The following is a 13,173-nucleotide window of genomic DNA, read 5'->3' as shown; positions in this document are numbered from 1 at the left end:
TTTAAACAATTTTCGGTCATAAGGTGGCACACACTAAAGGCATTATTCGTGCAAAGTTTTATTCCGTTATATTGTATTCATTTATTTTTGATTTGTGTACTGGAAACTAAACGGATCAAGTGGAATTTAAAATTATATTATATGGGAAGAAGGTGTGGTTGTTGTCCGAGTTTGTCCATTTTCGCACTGTAACATAAGAATGTAAAAAGAATGCGACACACTAAATTTTGTCGAAATCGTTTGGTCGCATCCCGAGATATGGGATTTCACCAAATAGTAGACGGTGCTACGCCCGTCGTTCAATTTTCACACCACCTCCCTTAAAGCTCTTTCATGCCATATCAGTGGTAAAATTTAATGTCTCTGGCGTGGTCTAGGATATACTTACTTATGTAAACTAAACTTGTTAGAGGGCCTTTGCTACTGCGATCGCCTGTACCAAATTACAGTTTTATACATTAATTTAATGCTTAGTTATAGCACTTTAGATGTAATCGGTTAGTCCGATTACGCCCATCTACGAACTCGAAATTTTTAGTACTAAGAAATTTTTGGGCAAATGAGAACCGCAGCTGGCTCGGACAAATTCTAGCCGGGAACCTCAATTTTCGATCACCTTTTTCAACCATTGGGGCCGTATGTCAGCTGTAACGTGCTGAATATTATTCTTCAAGGTATTAGTTGTCTTGACTGATATTGAATCGAAAACCTTTAAAGCTCGATTGTGCTCTTCCATCCGGACAACCTAACCTAGCCAGCGCAGCCGCTGTCTCTTGATTCGCTGTACTCATATGTATTAGTTTTGCGTGGATATCAAGTTCAGACATAGCAGCATAGAGGCAGTCATTAAAATCGACGAAGAGGTGGTGAGTGTCGATCTTGCTTTCACAGTTATTTTCCAAGATTTGACGCATGGTCTTAAGCCACACTGAAACGGTCCAATCAGTTTGTTGACGGTGGGCTTCAGTCTTTCACATACTACGCTCGATAAGACCTTATATGTTATTTTAAGGAGGTTTGTCCCACAATAATTGGGGATTTTTGTGAATTAGACAGAGCACACTTAGGTTCCAATCATCGGGCTTGCTTTCATCCTACCATATCTTGTAAAGTATCCGATGCATGCACGATTGTCAGTTCTTCGCTGCCGTATTTGAATAGCTTGGCCGTCGGCCCTTGAGAAGTGTTCCCTCCATAACTTCAGGACCTACAAGTGTATACTCTGGTCTTGAAACTATCCGTTAGTTTGGAGTCGTTTCGCCATGGAGGTTAAATTTTTCAACTGTTGTATCAACGACCCCTTCTTTGCCCACCCTGGCGTTAACATCGCCAAACACAATTACTACATTCTGGCGGAGGCAGTAATATAAAGTTTTATACACATTTCTATAGCGAGCCGATGCCCACTCGCAGCCACACCTCTGGTAAAAAGACGCTGAACCGAGCCATTGATTTGATTATAAAATTGCACAATCTGCAAATGTTGTTCCGCAGTAAGTACCTATGTTTATTATGAGAATAAATCACGTAACAGATGTCAAAAAGACCAAAAAAACACCAACCTGGACCTCCAAAAAGGCCCAAAATACATCCCAGGATCTCCCACAAAGAGCCACCCTCCCCTCGGCACTGACCACACCACAATCCCAACATCAACCCCAACCGCAACGACAGGAATCCCCTTTCTCCTACGCCGAGGTTGCCAAAAACGCAACCAAAAAGCATAATCCTGTCTCGAATATCCCTTCTCAACTTGATAAGCTTTTTCGGGACTTCATCATGTCCACATCCTTAGCAGATCCCCACCAGCTCGGCAGCTATCTTCAAGGCTATAGCGTTATGGGCGTCAGCAAACCACAGAATTAATTATCTTGCCCCTCGCAGGCGCGAGAAAACCCATTTTTTCAGAAGGCCGCGCATCCTAACCAACCCTTCCGTTCCTACTTGAATAATTTTCCGTGCTTCGCTTTTCGGCGCCAGATTCTTTGGAGGGCCACTACCGCTCAGAACTGAATCTTTCTCCTTCTCCCGCAAATTATATCATATCAAGCGAATCTGACACCACCCCCCAGGGTCTCTTTCGAAGATTTCTTAGCCACATCTCTTATAAAAAAAAAATAAATAAATAAAGACCAAATACGAAAAATATTTGCCACATTGAAAAAAATACCCGGCCATGAAAATTATGAGAATTATTCTTTATAAAAATGTTTCGACATCTTTATCGTTAAATTTAATGTTACTGAAGGTCAATGTTAGAAAGTTAGCGCACCTTGGGGCGTGGCTTATATAGAGTCACCTTGCCGTGTTAAACTGAAGATTTTGATAAATATAACTCCATTGTTTTATCCATTAGTGTTAGGTCTCACAAAAAAACCGTTAAGTGAGCACATTGCGTAGGTATAAAAGTGTTAAAAAATTTTGATAAATTTTGAAAAGGTTGAGAAACCCTGAGATAAACGTTTAGAAAAATTAATAGAACTGCCTGTTATTAAATTTATTTTTGTTTACTTTGAAAAGCACTGACTTATCGAACTCCCCTAGTGTTTATAAACTATAAGAGGAAAGATAGTCTTAACCTTCATAAATCGTCAAAGAGAACACAATCTCATAAATTTAAGGTAGTAATAAAAACTAAACGAAATATCGAAATACAAATGAATTTACAATTATCACGCGTGCAATTTAAGATTTTTAAGGCTGTAGATAGGGTTCTTAGTTATTACGAATTTAGTTGATAAGAACTGAATATTTATTACCAAATTTAATAATTATTGAATGTAGTGTCGTCAGCTCTACTAGTTACAGGGTAACAGTAAACTGCAAATATTGCGTGTGTGTACCCTGTGGCCGTCGTAAAGCAATAAATGATTTTTATAATGTCATTTGGTAGGCCAATAAATTTTATTTAACATTTTGTTTTTGTATTATTTTTGCCAAGTTAATGAAAGTACATATTATCATTCATTGATAAGACATTTATGGTTAACGCTAGTTGGACATTGTGTAGCGTTTGAGGTTTCACGTGTGTTGCTACAAAGAATGCTGTCTCATTTACGAGCATTAATGAACTTTGACGAGCAGTTCTGACGCTTAATTTGATCATATATTATTATATGTACCTCTATGATATGAAAATGTATGTTTATGCAGCGTACGACTTATTTTGCTACGACTCTTCAACCAATAAGAAATTTATTTCTAACGTAGGATTCACCTAAGCCACTCTAACATACTTAAAGATTTTAAGAAAATGTTTTGTGTGTAAAAATTTATTTATTATTATTTAATATCATATTTACAAACTAGTTTCAATCACACAAATTCTGCTCCTACAGTTGCCAATTATGTACAAATCTACATATTCCAAGTTATTAAACTAACATTTTAAAAATAACGCGCCAACACAACGGTGAACGCTGTGAACAGCGTTGCCAATGATGCGCTGAGCGTCGCGCTGCCAGATTTAATGACATTGGCATTCACCCAGGACATAATCGGAGCACGATTGTTGTTCAACCAGTCGAAATTAGTCTGCACGCGAGCCTTGACGACATCCTCCAAATTGGATTGCACCTTATTGCTGCCCTTAACCTTATCCACCAACGCGAAATACTAAAAAACAAATCAAATAATTATTTATTGACAATTCAATGCAATTTTAGTATTTTTCAAAATAAATAATGCTACTTTACTGCCAATTTATACTCACTTTGGTTCGCTGTTCCTCATTGACCACGTATGCGGCCATGCCCACCATAGCTGTATTGAGTGGATTCTCACCACCGAAACCTGCCGTCAAATTGCCGTAAGCCTCCCAATTTTCGCTGAGAAAATCAATGCTTACACTAAGTCCCACACTGCTGGCCGAATATGCCGCACTAAGTATTGTGATGCGCTCTTGTACACGCCAACCGGCGGACTCATCAATTGAGCTGTCCACGAAGCTCTTCAATTGTGACTCGGTTGTCGAGCAACCCAACGATGCGATGAGCGTACGACGCAATGCCTGATCATCGGATGCCATTAATTGATTATAGACGAAAGTGAATTCGGCATCACCGGATTGCATTAGACCGTTACAGTAGATTTGTCGCTGTAGATTTGGTTCGATTGCTACACCATTATTAACGAGTTCTTTCAATTTGTTATTGGTCTCTTGTAGGCAGCTCTCAATACCAGCCATACAGGCAAGATTAATGGCAATATTACGTACGGATTTGGTGAGATGATGTTCGCCGCTTACATCGTTGATACCCAATTTTTCATAGATATTCGTAACCAATTCAGCAATAAATAATTGGAAATTTTTATAATCCGCATCACCATTCAGGTAAGTATTGAATGTAACGATTACGGAGTAGACTGTTGTCCATGGCGCATATTGATCTTCGTTCGGCAGGTATTGTAGTAAATTCAAGAAGATATCCTGGCTAAGGCGTCCAGTGGAACTGAACTTGTAGGCGTCGAAAATAAGCTGTGCACGATTACGTGGATCGAATTTGAATGTTTGTGTTTGTAGCGCTTCACTAAGTAGTTTCCAATTTTGTTCATCATAATTGATGCGATAGAAACCGGTAGATTGTTTGTTCAGTAGCAACCAGTCATCGGCTGCCAAATCATTGTCTTGGATTTCGATCTCTTTGACATTCAATAAGAAATGCGAAGCGGTGGTATTACGATGATCCGGATTCGCTTTGTGCGCATAATTGAAGGGTATGTACCACGTTTGATCCGATGTGGTGTTCGTATTGTCGTAGAAGGCTTCCTGCTGTACGGTGAACGACTTGCCATTGTAATTACGAGTAACAGTCAGCAGCGGATAGGTGGATTGACGAGACCAACTAGCGAACATATTTTGCATTGTGGCTGGAATCGGTACGTTATTGGCACCGGCTGCAATGCCGAGCGATTCGAAAAGTTGATTCTCATCAGCGGCACTGAATTGGCTGTTAAATAATGAGAATTATGTACAATATAAGAATTATATGCAATCAACAAACAGAAAGGTGTTTAAAAGATTAGAGAATCTCAAACCGAAAAAAATTTCGAGGACACTACAACCATCACTCGACTGTACAACTTCTAGGTAAAACAGTTATTTATACCAGTTGTATGTTCCATACGTAATATCCGATTATGCGATATAGCAAGATATCTATAGTAAACAATTTTACAGTTCATACTTACTTTGAGGTCAAATAGAGATTCAAGCCTTGACGGAAAACATTCTTAGGGAAAGCGCTCTGCCACATGTACAGTACGGAACCAGCTTTCGAGTATGAAATGGAATCGTAACGACTTGAAATTTCTGCTGGTGTTTGCACATAATGTGTCATTGGAGGCATTTGACCCGTACCATCGGAGGTTAGTGCACGTTGATAGTCGCCAGTAAGGAACATTTGATACACATCCCATTCAGGGTAAGCCTAATGAGTACAAGTAAAATTAAGCATGCTTAGAGTAATGCTACGCCAATTCTACCAGAAATACTTGCACTTACCTCATCTGTTGCCTGCCAGGAGAACAATGTGGCAAAACCTTCTTTAAGCCAAAGATATGTCCACCATTTGATGGCTACCAAATTGCCAAACCATTGATGACAGTACTCGTGTGCAACAATGGTTGCGATATTTGTTTGTGTACTCGTGGTCGAGTTCTCGGTATTGTACAGCATATATTCTTCGCGATATGTAGCCAAACCCCAGTTCTCCATTGCACCAGCAGCGAAATCGGGTACACCAACTTGATAGATCTTCGGCAATGCGAATTGCACATCGTAGTATTCCTCAAGACGGCGCAGCAGCAATAAACCGGATACCAAAGCGAACTCTTGTTCATCCACAGTGCCGGGACGTGTGTAAATGCGTTGTGTTCGCGAATTTAAGATACCTTCCGTATACTCAAAATCGGACACAATGAACGCGACCAAATAGGATGGCATATTTACAGTTTTTTCAAAGACGGAATAGCCAGGCCTTGCGAAATAAAGATGATTTTATATTTAGGCTAAATACGCGACTAAAAATTACTTACGTGCTTAGAGTTTCGTCCAATGGCATGTTGGATATGGCATTATAAGAAGGATCATGACGAAGGATAATGCTGAATGTGGCACGTTTGGCTGGCTCATCGTAGCATGGGAAGGCGTGACGGGCATCGGTCGACTCAAATTGTGTCGTTGCCAAATAACTGTGTAAATTCGCGGTGATCAGCTTGTACGAAATAAATTAAACATTTAATATGGCCACTTACCGTTCCTGGCCTTGGAGACTAGTGTAGGTTGACAGGTAGAAACCAGCATTGTCTTCACGCAATTCACCAGTATAGCTAATGGTTAAATTCCAGTTGCTGCCTTTGGTGAAGGTGAGCGTTTGATTGGCAGGCGTCAGACTCAAAAATTCGCGCTCTTCTTCATACGAAATGTTTAAAGTTTCCTCAGCAGGATTGACTAGATCAGTATTTTTTATGGTCACTTTAACAATGCTCAATTGTCGTTGATGCAAAACGATTGTCGTTGTATCTTCGATCACTTTAATAACAATATTAACTGTGCCCTGGAAAGCCTTCGTGCCATTATGTACATTTGTCGTCAGATCAACATCGTAGTGCACGGGTTCGGTGGTGTTTGGTAGCCGATAATCGAGATCAGCTCTCGGTGAACCACCGGTGCCGATTCTACCACTTATCAAACGCGCTGAAGGATTCTCATCTAGTGGCGGCAAACTGTATACACCCGCTTCACAACGACCAATAAGGGCCAATGTGACCAAAAGGACACACACTTGTAACTTGCTGCAAAACATTTCGCGATCTTTGCGGCCGCAGCTAAATTAACGAAATGCTGCGCATGGTTGAGAGTTATAGACTTTTAAAAGTTTGCTGTTGAGTTCGGACTTCTTATCTTTCTGTACGAATAATACGTGTGTGTCAGTATATATGAACAATTTATGACTAGCGACCCGATAATGTATCTAATGGACTTCTGATTGGGCGACACACTACTAGAACATGCTAATAAAGGCTCTTTAAAACTAATCTATGATGCAGAAACAATGTGTTAACAAGCGTTCTAGCAATTTACTACTACCAATGCATACTCAGGTACTCATTTGCCTTATGTACATATATAGCAATTTGGAGTGGCCGTTTGAGAGACGTCAAATTTTAGTATTTTTATTGCTGTTGGTTTTTTATGTGCCTCTTTATCTATATGACATACATTTTACTGTTTTGACACTCGCACTATTGCAAATAACGTTCATTCACATTTGCAGAAGTGTTTAGTTCAATTGTGTCATGAAATGTTTATTTATTTAATATAGACTCGTCGAAATAATTATATCTGTATCACTTAAACATACACAAAATAAGTAGGTGTGAATCTATATGAAGATACACTTGAGACACTAACCAACTTTTAGTCTCCGTCATTGTTGAGAAATCGTTTTAGCTAAGTTTAGCCCTGGAATGATCATTTCATAACAATCAAATACTTATTTGTTAATCGCTGCCACTTATGTATGTTTAAGCTATAGAACGCTTTGGTTTTTATCATAATTGGTTGAACTTGACCGTTGAAATTTGTCTCACTAATTTCTAGTGATAGGTTTACGGAGACTTGGAAACATTTTCATATGTACTAGGGGTACTTATTAAGGTGTTACATGGGGTTTCTAGGCTAAAAAAGTATTTTTTCAACATTTTCATATAAAAAACTAAATATTTTATTAGACATTTTAATTGTTACAAACATACACTATTAAAAAGAAATTTTGACATTTTTGGAAAAAATATTTAAACGCGGTCATTGCGATGCAATTTCCGAAGAAGAAGAAGGATAACTTACAAGATCATCTAAAGTGAAAAAATACCTGTTTTAGTTTAACACATTAACTTAGAACTTGGACGAAGGAGAAAACTGAAAATTGGATTTTTGGCAGATATTTTTACAAAAAAGTTAAAATTTCGCGGCATTTTTTCCTCAAATAGTTGTAATCGAAAAATATATCCTTAGTCTAAGTTTTTAAGAATTGTATCTCAAAGACCGATGTAAAATTTCATGAATCCTGCCAACCGACTTCAAAAGCACAGTTTCGAGAAAATCGCATTTAAAGACGGCGGACTTAGCCTACCTTGCCTCGAGCGCACAAGTTCTTCAAGGCTGAATCTACGAAACTATCAGTCAGATCAACTGGAAATTTTAGGACAAAATTTTAGATGTATTGTACAATTTAATTCAATATTTTGAAACCCGTAACCCTATGTAACTCCTTAAATTTAGCTGCTCGCGAATAGCGAAACATTAGCACGTGGCAAATCGAACGAGTAACTGGTATAAATTAATTAAAATTAATTGGCTACGAATCGCCCAGCTTTTGAGAGAGACAATTTGAAGAAAAAACATATATAGATTAGTTTAAATTGGTAGTAAGATCTCTGACTATTAATAATCGATTCTCAAGCACCAATTTTCCAACATACTGAATGTTTCGGCGCTAGATATTTGATTCCGCACACAAATTTAATGGAACTTCTTTGTTTTCACTCATCGTAATAATCACCAAATGCACTTTACATAATTCAGTAAGACAAGCTTATAATTAATCACTAATTATTAGTTTGATGTGTCATTTGGCACAAATATCACTGACATTAAAACCAACTTATAAAAAATTTAAATTAAAAAGCCTTACTATTTTTTGCCTACAGTATACTTCAATAAGCCGAACAATTCTCGCTAATCTCCATTTAATATATATATGTATGTATATTTATTTACTTTCAAGGGTACTTTTTGATATTGATGAGATTTCGGTTTTTATCAATCATAAATTATAGTAAATCTTATCAACTGCGCTGTTAGGCTTGTTTCGAGGCAAATTTCGGGTGTACGGGTGCCATTTTATCACTCTTTATAAACTATATTAGTAGACAGTTATATGGTTTAAATTTGTACTAGTGATTAAGTTAACCGAAACACGTTCTTACATGCAGACATATTGACTTAAGTGCGCACATACTTAACTGAATCATGTGTACACCTTTATATAGATATAGTGGTATATACAAGCATGTGCTTAAGTTGAAGAATTTTTTGTAAATAAGAACAACGAACGGTACTTACACGTTTCATTTTGAAGAATCTGCAATGTAATGTTCTGTTGGCCCTGTTCCCATATTATACCATTTTAAGTTTTTGGCGTCTGTATTTTGGGATGCGCACAGGGTTTGTCCGGAAAGTAATAGCATTGTCAATTTAAAAAAAAAATATTAAGCCAATCGTTACAGTTCTTTAATAACTTTCAAAATATGCTCCTACGGCGTCGATGCAGCGCTGCCAGCGCGATTTCCAAGCATTGAAAGCGTCACGGAAGCCATTCTCCGGAATAGGCTTGAGAACTGAGGTGCGTGCTGCTTGGATCTCCTCTGTCTTCTCAAAATTCATGCCTTTCATCGACATTTTCAGGCAAGAAAACAGAAAAGTCTGGGGGCCACATCAGGGTTGTAGGGCGGCTACGGAAACGTTGGGATGCCGACCTTGGTTAGGTAGGAGCATCGTCTGGGTAAGCCTGCTTGATCATTTCAAACGTCTCTGTCGCAGATTTAGTGAGTTTTATACAGAATTTAATCGCGTATTTCTGCTCTAACGAACGAAAGTTGTGGAGTCGCTGTATTCAGTGTATTTCCCTTGAAGGAAACTATGTTGAATAAGAAAAACGAATTTTGCCAAAAAAATGTGTTTTTTGCTTTTAAAGGCCGGGGACTTTTCAAAAGACCTATTATTGCGTATCTATCAGAAAATATTTCCATAGTTTTTATGATACTAATCGGAAATTTTGTATACATCCCTTCCACCTCAAAGAGTTGCTCATTTGTCCGAACCGTCGATATCGAACCACTATACGAACCATATAATATGAACGACTAAAAGTAAATTGTTGATAAGTGATTTAATTAAAACTTTAATATTGCATTTTTCAGCAATAAATTAATCATTTAGTTTTTACTTTTATATCAGGTAATAAAACTTACAGAAATCATGTGTACTTTACATCGTAAATTAGTACATATAACAGTCATTTCGTGGGACGGTTCTATGCAAGTATATATAAAACACGGGACAAACCAACGTATCGACATATCGATCGATCAGCATAAAAAGTACTGCTTTAACTTTTGACTTTACAACTTTTACACGACCCGCCATATTCGGCATTAAAGTCTGTTAGAATATTGAAAATCATTAAACATAGTGAAGGGTGATTCATTTCCCGGTTTCCCACCTTTTTTTTAAATGAAAAACACAGAAACTTCAAATGTAGAAGGGAATGTTTATTATCACTTGAAAAAACAGTCTTTGTCATTTATTTTTTGAAGATTATCTCTTTAAAATGTTGACTGTGACTACTTCTCAGATGGTTCATCCTTTGAGTTCAATTTTTGATGACTGGTTCGAGTATTTCACTGGTAACGGGCTAATGGCACGTGTGATAGTTGCTCCAAGGCCTGAATTGAAGCAGAATTGCCCACATTACTTTAGACTTAACATATCCTAACAGAAAGTTTAACGGTCCAAAATTTGCTCACCGAAATTTTCTGTTAATAAATTCATTGATTAGTGTGATGTGTGGGAAGTGGCACCGTCTTGTTGAAACCAAAATGTCGCCGAGATCCCGAGCTTCATCTTCAAACATCCAATAGTCGGTTATCATGGCGCTATAACGGGTGCCATTAACGGTTACGTTCTCATGGGCATCATTTTTGAAGAAATGTGGACCGATGATCCCACCGGCCCACAAATGGAAGGGCAGCCTTTGAATCTCTCCAGGTTGTTCTTCATCCCAAAAACGGCAATTTTGCTTGAGCCAGAAATGAGCCTCATCGCTGATCAAAATTTAGCTCGAAAACGTTGTATCTTCTTGGAATTTTTCAAGAGACTATAGAGCAAAGCGTTGCCCCTTGAGAAGGTCGAGTGGCTTCAGGTCTTGCACAAGCTGTATTTTGTACGTTTTCAATTTAAGATCTCGACGTAAAATGATTATCTTGACCATAAGTTGAGCGAAGGGAAGTTTATCTATCGCAGTTTTAGTGGATTTCAAGATAACTGTTATATGAGGGGTGGGCGTGGTTATCATCTGATTTTGCACAGCTAACCAGAACCAGACGTAATTTTTATAATTTTAATACATATACTACATACATACATAAGCATACATACAACTCTCACTCAATAATAACTATCTCGATTAGATTTAGGTGATACAGAACAACTTGTAGGTGAAGAAACCATTATCAACTTGAAATTTGAATTTTGACAGAATGGCATATTTGCACGACAACCATAAAAATTATTATATTAGAGAACTATGCATTACGTCACGTATGCGCAACTAAGCCAAGTTACGTAAATTTGATTTAGTGAGTTAAAGGGGAATAAATCAATCGAGTTACCTTATCGTATCTTACGAATGCTATAAAGCCATTAAAACTGTTTTATTTATGTTGAATCACATAAATGAGCGACAAAAGAACTGATGGCAATATATATTGGGATACAAAAGTACCCTTAAAACGATCGACCGAAAATGGGTTTTAATTCGATGATTGTTAACTTGTTTGCATGTCAAACTCATAAACCCATGTCTCATCGGCAGTTATAATGCTCTCCATAAATGTGAGAACGGAATTCGTACGATCAAGCATGTCGGTACTCTTTTTGAACAAAATAAATCAGCTCTATCGCGATGAGTCGAGCAAGAACGCGTTTCATACCCAAAATATTACATCTACCAAAATCATTCGAATGAACTCGTGAGAGCTGTCGAGCTCTCTTGCCCGCTCTCTAACACTAGACCGTCTTTGAAAGCTTTTTATCACTAGTAGGGTTGTGTTTTTGATAAAACTGAATCACCGTACGCCTTTTCCAACATTCGCAACTATCCACACACGAAATTTCGTTAGAAACACAATACTTGAAACAAATTTTATCTTTGTTTTATATTTTTATCAATTGTAAAGAACGCAACTCACTACTGAGGTGTACCGTACCGAATTAAGCACAAACAAACTGGTTAACAGATCACGCTCATATTTGGTATACTAAACAAATATTTGGTATACAAAATAAATTATTTTGAAATATCATTTACCTGGCCAATTCAAATTATAATTTTCGGCCGCTTTTTTATCCCAATGTAATGTGTTAGAATTAATTGAAGCGTTTAAAGTACTGCAATCCAACCCTGATTTCTTCTTTAGAAAGCAATTTAGATTATTACGAGTATGAATGCATTGTCACGTATTCTTCATAATTTCATTTATGTCTTCGTGTTCTTGTAATTATGACGAGATGGGAAGGGATTTAGTGAACAGAAGACGATAATGCAGAAAAAAGTTTTTATACTATGGTTCAGTTAAAACGAGTTTAATGTCATTTTGGCGTTTCGCTTAGTGAACATTAATGGATTACACTGAGAAAGTTTCGCAGAAGCTATACAGCGGTTCCATTTCTGGAACGCTTCGACTGGGATGTCCGTGAGTACCCTCGTCACGGCCGCCTGGATATCCATAATCGACTCAAAATGGTTTCCTTTGACGACCGATTTTGTTTTAGGAAACAAAAAAAGTCACAGGGTGACATGTCGGGCGAATAAGGTGGCTGTTGCAACTCGGTAATCCCTTTAGAGGCCAAATACTCGGACACGCTGACGGCGGTGTGGCAGTGCGCGTTGTCGTGATGAAGGATCCAGTTACGATCGATGTCTGGGTGCACCCTGTTGACTCGTTTTCGCAATTTTTCGAGTACTTGGCAATAGTAGACTTGATTCACAGTTTTCCCCGGTGGAACGAATTTTTTTGTGGAAGATTCTACGGCTATCAAAAAAGGCAATAACACAGGTCAACAAAAAATTTTTTGTTTTTTGGGTTTCTGTTCTCATGCTTAAATTCTGATTCTAGACATTGAAAAACACTTAAATATTAATTTTTAGTTCTTTAAGTTTGCTTTGGGCTGATCTACATCGATAAGTATATTTTAATTTATTTCATAAATCAAAAATTGCAGCACTTAGATTAACCCGAAAGTAAACAGTACACCAACACACCACACGCATTATGACACCACGCATAATTAACAAAAGGGACCGACGGACGCCGCCCGGCCTCTTTTCT

The 13,173-nt window shown here is 37.8% G+C and overlaps 1 protein-coding gene across 1 annotated transcript; it reads right to left on the bottom strand.

Annotated features, from left to right (window-relative positions):
* Positions 1-3,254: 3,254 nt before the first annotated feature.
* LOC105233182 (aminopeptidase N) lies at positions 3,255-7,031 on the bottom strand. The gene is made up of 6 exons (XM_011215164.4): positions 6,256-7,031; positions 6,037-6,192; positions 5,504-5,978; positions 5,191-5,429; positions 3,713-4,949; positions 3,255-3,615 (listed from the first exon to the last, which is right to left on the bottom strand). The coding sequence occupies exons 1-6, from the start codon at positions 6,804-6,806 to the stop codon at positions 3,388-3,390; spliced, it is 2,886 nt and encodes a 961-aa protein (XP_011213466.2). The 5' UTR covers positions 6,807-7,031; the 3' UTR covers positions 3,255-3,387.
* Between the last annotated feature and the right edge of the window lie 6,142 nt (positions 7,032-13,173).

Source organism: Bactrocera dorsalis, chromosome 2, assembly GCF_023373825.1.
Source record: "Bactrocera dorsalis isolate Fly_Bdor chromosome 2, ASM2337382v1, whole genome shotgun sequence".
In the NCBI taxonomy this organism is placed as follows: domain Eukaryota; kingdom Metazoa; phylum Arthropoda; class Insecta; order Diptera; family Tephritidae; genus Bactrocera; species Bactrocera dorsalis.
The sequence above is the reverse complement of the archived record's forward strand: the minus strand, read 5'-3'. Positions and strand labels throughout refer to the sequence as shown.